The following is a 12,533-nucleotide window of genomic DNA, read 5'->3' as shown; positions in this document are numbered from 1 at the left end:
AGCTACATAAAAAGTGAGAAGATCAGCTAGACCATATGAGTGAAAGTAGCTATAAGCCAGTCGGAAAAAAAGCATGGGAACCCCCCCCCCCCCAGAAAAAAACGAGAATAAATCCTACATAACCAGAACATGTCACAAAGCCTAATCCTTGATGGGAAGACGAAGAGAAGAAGAAGGTACTGAGAGATGGACTTACGTTCAGCACTCTTCTGCCCAGTTATTAACAAGCTGTCATCAACATATCAATTGTTCTTCAGCTGAATCATCAACTGCATGAAGTCCTTCCTAATAACGCCAGTCTTCTCTCGATGTTTGATTGTGTCATCAACGACGCGTGTAAAGTACTCTGTGATGTCCTTTGGTGTGAAGGCTATTGGCAGCAGGTTGCGCAGTTTGGGATTAGAGAATCCCAGAGCCTGAGTCAGGAAAGAACGGATAGATGGCTTAAATATGCGCCCACCCCACTGACGGAACTCCGCCTCGGGGTTGTGCTGGCTGTCAACGTCGATGCCGAAGGCGCAGCAGAAAGCGATGGCGTCAGTGGAGTAGCGGACAATGAGCTCGCGGACTTCCACAACGCTACCAGCAGGTGTGACGTCAGTCAGAATCCGCGCACAGTCGCGCACTATGCCGAACATGGCGCGCATTTTTCCCGACGTGACCGTGGGCGTCAGCTTTTGGCGCAGAGACCGCCACTTGGTTCCTCCGAGAAAGAAGAGGTACGCCGTCAGGTGATCTGTCTCCTCGTCTACATAGATGCCCCGGTCGGGAAAGTAGTTGAAATCCTTCACTATGATCGTTTTGATCAGCTCTGGATCCCGCACAACGAGAAGAGGGTTGTTTAATGAGTCAATACCCACGACGTCCTTGCCTTCTGTTTCAAAATAAACGTCTTTCGTATCTTCACCCGGACATTTCCTCATTAGCGCTGTGTTCCAGCCGTTTCCCAATGGGAAAGACGGCTCCAAGTATGACAGACCCTTCCTCTTCCAGTAGGTGTAATTGATTTTAAATGTGACGTACAGTATCGCGATAATTGTTGAAAGTAGAGCCAACATTTCAGTCACCCAAGAATCGAAGAAGATGGCCATTTTTGGTTCCTGTGGAAACAAAAAGAAGGATTAGAACATTAGTATAACTGGATTATTTGCATCATAACATATTACTATTTACATGACATGCTGTATACTCATGCAAATCAGCGGCACAACTAAGTAAAATAGTAAAGATGACTTTTAACTCTGTTTCAGTGACTGCAATACTACGTTGGACTACATTCATAACCTATATAAATAAAAATGTAACGTTTGTTTGTTCAGAATCGTCTCTCTCCGAAAGTTCTTGACCGACAGCTTTGACATCTTGACACAATGTTGCATTTGAATACAGAAGAGTTTTTGATATTTTTTTGTGACAGTGTGTCCCTATTATGAAATTTATATACACTTATGTATTAAAGGTAATAAATAAAATGGATAAATAAAAAACACGAATTTATGCCAATGAAAGGTTGTGTCTAAATTTCAAAGCAATTCGTCAAAAGCTTTCCGAAATTTGCGATTAGAAACATCTACATTTTCTATATAAGTACAAACGTTGATGTTCGTTTCTGCAAAATCTTAAATGTCCTAAAGACGTGCCCTACAATATTGACACAACGTTGCATTTGAATATTCAAGTGTTTTTATATAACTACTGGAATGTCATTTGGTATACACGTAATAAAAGGGAAAATGTTATAAAAATATTGATGTTGATTTGTTCAGAATCATCTCCTGTAGTTGCTGGTCGATAGTTCTGAAATTGGAACTCTACGTTGAATTCTAATACAGGCGCGTTTTTAGAGAACTATTTCTTTAAAGTATGTGTATTACTGACACATATAATGTAAAAAACATATATCTAATATCTGAAGGGAAAAAAATTGTTAGCAAAAATCTCAAAATGTACTTTTCCGACATACTTCAAATTTTTACATGTTACTGTAATAAATGTTTAGACACATATAGACTATATACATTTTAATATACTGTATGTAATAGTGATATGTTGTTAGCAAACAGGAAAATTATATTTATGGCTTACTGTCTTATGATTACAACACTACTACAGAATCTGAATTTGCAATTATAATAAACAAGGTTTGAGAGAGGCACCGAGAGGATATGGGCAAAGAGGTGGGAGAAAATGAACATAGAAAACAGGAAGGAGGAGATGGATAGGGAGAGGGGTGAGAGCAGATGGAGAGTAAGGGGGAGGAGAAGATTGATAGAGAAAGATAGAGAAAGGAGGAGGAGGAGGTGATCGACCGAGAGAGGGGTTGAAAGAGGTGGCAGGAGGAGATGGAGGTACACCTAGCTACTAATTAAAAATGTATGCCACTTGTGGTTACTTTAGTGCGTTGTTTACTCGATAAACTTTCGGAATGATTGTCTTTTTAAACTGAGCCTTTCAGTATTATTTGTGACGTTCAGTTTTGTATGCAACCACACAACATGAGAAACAAAATACTAACAAAACGAATATCAAATGTTGGGTGTCTCTCTCGCAAATTGTCATCTGTTTAAGAGCTGTAAATTATTTGTGATTACATTACAGATATTCTGGAAGAAACATGAAAAACAGGTTTGAAACTGATACCCTCGAATTTTTCTCCTCTTTCGCACCTGACGTTTTTGTGAAAAGAAAACTAATAGAAATGTTTAAATGTAATACTATGAAATTATTTCATTAATCACATGAGAATGTCTCAAGAAAGCGTTTGTAAATATACAACTCTGTTCGATACTAATTACCATTAACTCAAACGTGAACGTAACTAAGACTCAAAATTAAGGAAATAGCTCTTAGCAACGACTAACTATAGTAATTTATGTAAATGGAATTTGTTTACAATATGAGGAATGTATAGATCTGATAGATCTGGTGGCTGGATAGAACAATTTGTTACCATTTTAATGGATGGCAGAAAGCAAACTTTCATGCAGAATTTGTGGTCTGTGGTAAAAATGCATACTGATGAAACATGAATTAATGATAAATGATAGTATTATTTAAAGATTTAGTTGATTAAAAGACAACCACTTAAGTAAGACAAAGCAGCATCGCCGAAAAAATCACTGTAGGTACACCCATGTTGGCTTCCCTCACATTTTCCTAAAAATCCATTGCGACTATGAAAACTGAGAATAATACAGTGGATCTGCATCTCTTCTTGGACAATCGATGGGCAGAATTCTGCTACACCTCATATATAGTGTTGTGGCGTAACAAGACAGCTACGCCACACTGAAGTAGCCGAAAGGCACGCGTAATCTCAAGTAGGCTAGATAGAGGTCTGAAACAGGATAATTCATAAATGCGATAAAGAAAAGTAGGTAGCTGCTGGAATACGTAACTTTAATCTATCCTTGTTGTATACATCGTTCTTGATGAGACATTTCATACGATAACTATCAAACTATGTAAGGCTAATGGCGCCTTGCTAGGTCGTGGCCATGGACTTAGCTGAAAGCTATTCTAACTATCTGCTCGGCTAATGAGCGATGCTTCGTCAGTGTAGTCGCTAGCAAAGTCGTCCGTACAACTGGGGCGAGTGCTATCCCGTATCTCGAGACCTGCCTTGTGGTGGCACTCGGTCTGTGATCACACAGTGGCGACACGCGGGTCCGACATGTACTAAATGGACCGCGGCCGATTTAAGCTACCACCTAGCAAGTGTGGTGTCTGGCGGTGACACCACATATAGCTCCTTGTCATTCAGTGAGTGTTAGAACAGCTTAGTTTCCCATATTCATACACACACACACACACACACACACACATATATATATATATATATATATATATATATATATATATAATCCTATGTAATTATTTCATTAATCACAGTAGAACCTTAACCACCATAGAAATAGCCGGGAAATTCGTTCGAAATTAGTCACAAATAAGGCGCACGTTAACGTGTCTAAGAGAGAAAGTTACGGAAAAGGTAAGATTAAATAAACAAATAAACGTTACTAGTCCTTCTGTTGACGCAGTTTAGGAGTTCCACTCCAGTACTGTAGTACTGTTCTCTTCTTCTTCTTGCAGAGAGTCACATAAACCTGCACCACTCTGTTTCAAAGTTTTTCTTTGCCTCAGCCATTTTACATAACAAGTTTCCTATTCAGGATATTTCTTTCAACTCTGCTTTCACTAATTATTGTTTTCATCGAGTGAACATTTTTCTTCTGATACTTTTTTTTACCTCCTTTACACTACTCTGTGCCATATAATCAGACCATTCTGTTAAAACGTACTGAGTCATCCTTTTTCTTGCAACAAGGTTTATGTAATTTGTGAACATACCAATTAGCAAATTTTTACCATGCAGCGTTATTTTCGAACTGAAATATTGCTTTTAATTTCTCAACTATTTCTTCAAGTAACTTGTCTTTGTTGATATCCCTCTTTTAATATCCATTACGATCCTCTATTTATCACAGCGTTTTCCCCTGGATCTGTTTTTCCATCCTATGTAGTCCACCCATTCTATTAAAACGTTGTGAATCATCCATTTTCTTACAACAAGGCTTACGTCATTTGTGAACTTTAGCATTGGCAATGTTTTAACTTGCACTCCTGGGCTGAAATATTACTTTTACTTCCTAAACCGTTTCTTCAACTAAGTTGTCTTTGCCGGCAGCTGTGACCGAGCGGTTCTAGGTACTTCAGTCCGGAACCGCGCTGCTGCTACGGTCGCAGGTTCGAATCCTGCCTCGGGCATCGATGTATGTGATGTCCTTAGGTTAGTTAGGTTTGCTTAGAGTCATTTGAAATATTTTTTAACTTGTCTTTGTTGATATTCCTCATTTATTACCTGCACGTTCATCTTTTATTTATTTAGCGTAGCATTTTCTAATGTATCTGTTGTTCCACACAATTTTCCTTAGAATTCAAATGATATTACATCCTATGATGCCTTTTGCTAGTTCGACAATTACTAAGAAGTTCCCTTCTATTTCTTCATTCCATTTTCAGTTATGAAGTGCGAAGTAAGAAATTCTCAGAATTTTGCCTGCTGTAAACCCTCCAAGTTTCGTATATAAGTTTCCTACAAGTTTCTTCACAAAGGCCGCAAACATCAGCGTTACAACACCAGAGAAAAACTCTATTCTGCGTTATGGATGACTGTATTATCATATATGTTATAGATTGCTATGACAATGTTTCATTAACTTCCTATACCTCTGTATTTATATATGCCTGCGTTTTGTTTCTGCTGAAAGGGAAATTGCACATTGCTCTGTTGAAGGCCGTTAAACTGTTATTGCTATAATTATTATTGCGAATATTACTACGTTTACATTACGTATTGAAGTTTACAGTGAGAAAGAAATGTAGCACTATTTTTCTCTTGATATGTTAATCTACTCATTAATTCCATTGCTATTGCTGCCATTCCTTTTTCTGGCGTACTATCTGTTTACACCTCACATCGCAATTGAAATATTCTCAGATCTTCGTTTACGCTTTTTAGTTCAAAATGGTTCAAATGGCTCTGAGCACTATGGGACTTTATTTCTAAGGGCATCAGTCCCCTAGAACTTAGAACTACTTAAACTAATTAACCTAAGGACATCACACACATCCATGCCCGAGGCAGGATTCGAACCTGCGACCGTAGCGGTCGCGCGGTTCCAGACTGTAGACGCTTTTTAGTGTTGACTGAGATAACGTCTGCGTCAGCGCCAAAGAGAGCTGCTCCAACTCCATTCAAAACAACACGTGACAGTGGAAAACGTTTACATCTAGGTCTACATCTACATCTATGCTCCTCAAGCCACCTTGCGGTGTGTGGCGATGGGTGCCTCCAGTACCTCTGTTATTTTACTCGTTGCCTCTTGTTAGTAGAAAGATAGACTGTCGATAAACTTCTGTGTCAGATCTGAATTTTCTGACTTTTTTCGTCTTAGCCATCACGCGAGACATATACAGTGTGCTCCATTGATAGTGACCGGGCCAAATATCTCACGAAGTAAGTGTCAAACGAAAAAACTACAAAGAACGAAACTTGTCTAGCTTGAAGGGGAAAACCAGATGGCGCTATGGTTGAACCGCTAGATGGCGCTGCCATAGGTCAAACGGATATCAACTGCGTTTTTTACATAGGAAACCCCATTTTTTATTACGTATTCGGGTAGTACGTAAACAAATATGAATGTTTTAGTTGGACCACTTTTTTCGCTTTGTGATAGATGGCGCTGTAATAGTCACGAACATATAGCTCACAGTTTTAGACGAACAGTTGGTAACAGGTAGGTTTTTTAAATTAAAATACAGAACATCCTATGTTCTGTATTTTAATTTAACATAGGATGTTCTGTATTTTAATTTTAAAAAACCTAAATACAGAACATCCTATGTTCTGTATTTTAATTTAACATAGGATGTTCTGTATTTTAATTTAAAAAAACCTACCGTAGCGGTCGCGCTATTCCAGACTGTAGCGCCTAGAACCGCTCGGCCACTCCGGCCGGCTACAACAGCGCCTTCTGTAATGTTCGAACATGCATTGACTATGCGCTGACGCATGTTGTCAGGCGTTGTCCGTGTATCACGGTAGCAGATATCCTTCAACTTTTCCCACAGAAAGAAATCCGGAGACGTCAGATCCGGTGAACGTGCGGGCCATGGTGGTTCGACGACCAATCCACCTGTCATGAAATATGCTATTCAATACCGCTTCAATCGCACGCGAGCTATGTGCCGGACATCCACCATGTTGGAAGTACATCGCCATTCTGTCATGCAGTGAAACAGCTTGTAGTAACATCAGTAGAACATAACGTAAGAAATCAGTATACATTGCACCATTTAGATTGCCACCGATAAAATGGGGTCCAATTATCCTTCCTCCAATAATGGCCACCATACATTAACCTGCCAGGGTCGCTGATGTATCACTTGTCGCAGCCATCGTGGTTTCTCCGTTGCCCAATAGTACATATCATGCCGGTTACGTTACCGCTGTTGGTGAATGACGCTTAGTCGCTAAATCTGTTATCCTCCCGTAATTTCTCTTGTGCCCAGTGGCATAACTGTACACGACGTTCAAAGTCGTCGCCATGCAATTCCTGATGCATAGAAATATGGTACGGGAGCAATCGATGTTGGTGTAGCATTCTCAACACCGACGTTTTTGAGATTCCCGATTCTCGCGCAGTTTCTCTACTACTGATGTGCGGATTAGCCGCGACAGCAGCTAAAACACCTACTTGGGCATCATCAGTTGATGCAGGTCATGGTTGAAGTTTCCTGTTTCCTTAAATAACGTAACGATCCGGCGATCGGTCCGGACACTTGGATGATGTCGTCCAGGATACCGAGCAGCATACATAGCACACGCTCGTTGGGCATTTTGATCACAATAGCCAATACATCAACACGATATCGACCTTTTCCGCAATTGGTAATGTATCACGAAGCAAATACCGTCCGCACTGGCGGAATGTTACGTGATACCACTACTTATATGTTTGTGATTATTACAGCGCCATCTACGGCAGCGCCATCTAGCGAGCCTTCCATAGCGCCATCTGGTTTCCCCCTTCAAGCTAGACAAGTTTACTTCTTTGTAGTTTTTTCGTTTGATGCTTATTTCGTGAGATATTTGGCCCGTCACTATCAATGGACCACCCTGCATAAGAGGAAGTAGTATGTTGTCCAATGTCCGCTCTCGGAATATCAACAGTAATCTACACCATAATACACAACGCCTCTCTTGTAGAGACTGCCACTGGAGATTGTTGAGGATCTGCTAAACAACTTCATGCTTACTAATCGCTTACATGACGAAACGTGGCACGCTTCATTAGAGCTACTGCACATCTTCTGTAAGTCTCTTTCGCAAAAAGGACGCCAAAATGATGAAAAATGCGCAGTAACCAAGTAACAATTCTTCTCTTGCACTTGTCCTTTTACGAGTCACAAATAATAACAGCTTATAGGTGTACAGGTTTTCCATAATAATCTTTCAGTTAAATCGTGTTTGAGAAGACAGAAGGGGCTACACATATGTAATACTTGAAGGTTCTGTTTTCAGCTAGTCGAAGTTCGTAGACCCAATGATTTTGACCAAAACGCGACATTTATAATTCTAATTATAGAAAAGGGCCAAAACAGTGATTGGACACCCCGTAAAAACACCAAAATATGTTCGTAAGGAAACTGGACACAATCCACAAGATAATTAGCGACACGAAAAGAATATAAAATTGTGTGTCTAGCCTTACACCTGATCAAAGTCTGCTGCATCTAATTCCAGTAAAAATGTTCCTGCAAACAGAGCGGAAGAAAATACCTGAGTGTGAACGCTGTTCAGCCCCACATGATTTCTATTCGGAAGTTTAATGGAAGCGATCATACGATCGTGATGCTCGTACTAACTGCTTGCTAAGCGTTCTGTGGCTAATGATCGTGTCATTATACCAAGGAGAAACAGAGGACGCACTGCTGAGGTAACCTGGACGTGCACGGGCACAAATATGCGGAACGGAAGCGCCAAGCTTTTGCAAGAGTCTTTTGAGCCGCGGAAAAGTACGACAGCATCATATGAGTTTTCCAAGTCACTTGAGTGTAAATATAAGGCGAAAATTCCCTCAAAATCCGCAATTGCCTATTTATTTCACTGAGAATATTGCTTCACTGCCGCTTCTATGTATGTATGTATGTATGTGTGTTTGTATGTATGTGTGTTTGTGCGCGTGTGTGTGTGTGAGGGAGAGTGAGAGAGAGTTGTCGCAGAGGATATTGTCTCTATTTGACGTGAAATTGCGCTAATAAAATTTTAAAAAAGGAATTAAACAAATCGACGTGATAAAACGGGTGAAAACGTGTATTCTGTGACTCTCAACGTAGAATTTATCAACAAACAAACAGGTAAATCTGTAAGAGGAAAAGCCGTAGCTGTTAGAAAATATTAGTCTAGGTAGACAATGGACTTTACGCAGAGTGCACTGCAGTTTCATGATGTCCCCTTTTAATTAACTCATGTGCAGTCAAGTACAAATATAATTCGAAGACATACAAGCATCAGTTTACGATCCTGAGGAAAGCAGTACCGATATTGTATACGAAATGTGTAGTAATTACAATTATAGCCAACTGTTACCACATCTGAGACCTCAGTCGAATTTTGACTAGCTTGTTGTGTGTTTCTACAAATCAGACACGTGATACCAATTAACAACCTCATTTGCCGTGAGAATTTAATTACAACTTATTAAGTAACATGAAAAATAACGAACGTAATCTTGAGAACGTTGCACTAGGCTAATTTGAACTGCGTCTGTTGATTTAATACCTGCACCGCAAACCATACAAGAAGTATCGAGAGAAGTGTAATCGACTGGTTTATTGCCCTCACGGTGTGTATTTGAGTACTGATAATCAAAGTATAATCCCGGTTGGATATAGGTCAATTAGCAGTAAAATAAAACAATTTAGGTGCTTATTCCTGCAGAATAAATTTTCTGCGAGCGTATATGTTATACAACTTTCAAAACTGAATACGCACTAATTATTTCGCATATTTATAAAGCTGATGAAGAACAATACGTAAACAACTGCGTATCGAACGTGATGGACGGATATTTTTAGTACACAAACTCTGAAATAAGTAGATAAATCTGAAAAAAAAATTAAGCAAATTAATAACTCGTAGTGACTAACACGCGGCGTCGGTCATTTGCAAACACAGTCACACGATTAATAATCGATATTCCTCGCAGTAACAAGGTGGCGGTTGTGGCAGCATAGGAATGACTTATGAAATTTATGTCGACAGTGTAACTAAATAAATTGTAGCGTATTCAAAAAACAGTTGTAAGCAGGTTGTTTAGGTTTTTATGTTGGTAACGCCATGTAGCGCTCTATATAAAATCACTGACTGTGCTGTGTGCAGTCTGTGGCTGGTTTGCATTGTTGGAATTTTTTCTATTGTAGTGATGGAAGTTGAATGCGAACAGCGCGTAGCGTTGCGCAGTTGGAAGTGAGCCGCCAGCAATGGTGGATGTGGGGAGAGAGATGGCAGAATTTTGAGAGCGGACGATCTGGACGTGTGTCCATCAGAAAGAGTAAATTTGTAATACTGTGTATCATGAACTGATATATATATATATATCTAGAATGAAATTTTCACTCCACAGCGGAGTGTGCGCTGATATGAAACTTCCTGGCAGATTAAAATTGTGTGCCGGACCTAGACTCGAACTCGGGACCTTCTAGAAACAACCCCCAGGCCGTGGCTAAGCCATGTCTCCGCTACATCCTTTCTTCCAGGAGTGCTAGTTCTGCAAGGTTCGCAGGAGAGTTTCTGTGATGTTTGGAAGGTAGGAGACAAGGTACTGGCGGAATTAAAGCTGTGAGGAGGGGCCGTGAGTCGTGCTTGGGTAGCTCTGTTGGTAGAGCACTTGCCCGCGAACGGCAAAGGTCCCGAGTTCGAGTCTCGGTCCGGCACATAGTTTTAATCTGCCAAGGAGTTTGGTATATATATATATATATATATATATATATATATATATATATATATATATATATATATGATGACTTTTGAATATTATTAAGGGAAATACATTGTTTTTTCTCTATCAAAATCTTTCATTTGCTAAGTACCAGTAGTTAGTGCCTGAAGTAGTTAGAATCTTTTATTCATCTGGCAGTATTGGCGCTCTCAGTATTGCAGTAGTTCGAGTAACAAAGATTTTTGTGAGGTACGTGAGTCATGAAAGGTATAGGTTATTGTCAGTCAGGGCCATTCTTTTGTAGGGATTATTGAAAGTTAGATTGCGTTGCGCTAGAAATATTGTGTGTCAATTTATTGTTGAACAGAATAAGTAAAGAGAGAAATGTCTGAGTAGGTTCAATTCTGCTCAGTTGTTTGAAAATCAAGTAACGTAAGAGGTTTATCAGCACAGTAATTAATAAATTTTTCTAAGGGAAGGTTACACAGTAAGCGAATCTGCATACATCCCCCCGAGGAAAAACAAGTAGATAAGCCCTGGGCAAAGCTCACTGTCGATCTTCACAATGACGAAATGTTCTAGCACTACTGCAAAATTTCTCGAGTTGTTTCTGAAGTACAACGGTAGCTATAAGCTACAAACGGAAACGCAGAGAGCGGGCAATAGATTCGGAGTTCCATCCTACTGCAAATATTATCTTGTGTCCAGTTTGAGTAAAATGTTATACCCACTAGCTAGCCGTACGGTGAACACAGGAATGCATTACATGACAGTTTCTACTAGTCTTGCAGCTTGGTTGGTTGGTTGGTTGGGTTCGGGGAAGGAGGCCAGACAGCGAGGTCATCGGTCTCATCGGATTAGGGAAGGATGGGGAAGGAATTCGGCCGTGCCCTTTCAGAGGAACTATCCTGGCATTTGCCTGGAGTGATTTAGGGAAATCACGGAAAACCTAAATCAGGATGGCCGGACGCGGGATTGAACCGTCGTCCTCCCGAATGCGAGTCCAGTGTCTAACCACTGCGCCACCTCGCTCGGTGTCTTGCAGCTTGTCAGTTCGTAAAAGCATTCTTTATATGGAAGAAAAACATGGTGTTAAGCAAGACCTACACTTCGAAGTTTTTAATAAAAATAAAATAACTCTCAGAATACGTGCCGTAAATATCGCCATACCACCAGAACTAAATTGCCTCCTGTGTATTGGCTTTCCGTTACTAGGAGTATCTCAGCGGTGAATATGAGTGTGGCAATTCTCACCAACAGATAAGATAAATATTTACATGCTATTAACATGGCCGAATCTGGTGAAACGCGACGTTTTATGTGAAATTTCGATGTTTTTATGATGGAACACCGTAGTTCCTAATCTTACTCACTAACTGACAATACGAATATATAGTTTAAGCCATTCTCCAATTCTAATTAGATGTTATCGTAATAGAAGTACATGTATGCGTGTGTTTATTACAAGCGAAAGAAAATTGGGGAGAGTGCAAACGGGTGGTTCGCAGAAGAAAAGACGCTAACAGTGGTGCCAGAGTAGGCCAATACTTACCTGTTGCCGACCCAGCTGCTGTTGTGGAACACTGTGATATGGATTCTGCACGCAGCTTATTATATACGACTCAGGCATCAAGTTTTGCAAGCCACTCGCCTCACGTAACTAAGCACGAGATCTAGAAGATACTCTTTCCTCAACAGCATTTAAAAGCCTCGCAGTTGTGTTCAGTACACGTTCTGCGAAAGCAAACACCTCTGCCGCAAATTCGCCACTGTTACACACGTTACTGAACAGCTTAGCGAGCTCCATTTGGATGTCTCCTGTGATCCCGCACATCCACATCTGAACTCCTCAAACTACGGTACGGGGTATTGGGAGGGTACATGGTTTACTAGCACCATCTTCTCCTGTCCTGTTCTGCTTGTAGATGAAGCGCGAGAATACAAAAGAATTTGGATGCCACACATAACTCGCTCGATTTTCCTTAATATCCATCACAAAGCGAGACTGTGATTTAGTCATAAGACCCG

The 12,533-nt window shown here is 40.3% G+C and overlaps 1 protein-coding gene across 1 annotated transcript; it reads right to left on the bottom strand.

Moving 5' to 3' along the window:
* Positions 1–242: 242 nt before the first annotated feature.
* Positions 243–12,135, bottom strand: LOC124616358 (cytochrome P450 6k1-like). The gene is made up of 2 exons (XM_047144668.1): positions 12,058–12,135; positions 243–1,100 (listed from the first exon to the last, which is right to left on the bottom strand). Exons 1-2 carry the CDS (start codon positions 12,133–12,135, stop codon positions 243–245), a joined length of 936 nt encoding a protein of 311 aa, XP_047000624.1.
* Positions 12,136–12,533: the final 398 nt, after the last annotated feature.

Source organism: Schistocerca americana, chromosome 5, assembly GCF_021461395.2.
Source record: "Schistocerca americana isolate TAMUIC-IGC-003095 chromosome 5, iqSchAmer2.1, whole genome shotgun sequence".
NCBI lineage: Eukaryota > Metazoa > Arthropoda > Insecta > Orthoptera > Acrididae > Schistocerca > Schistocerca americana.
The sequence above is the reverse complement of the archived record's forward strand: the minus strand, read 5'-3'. Positions and strand labels throughout refer to the sequence as shown.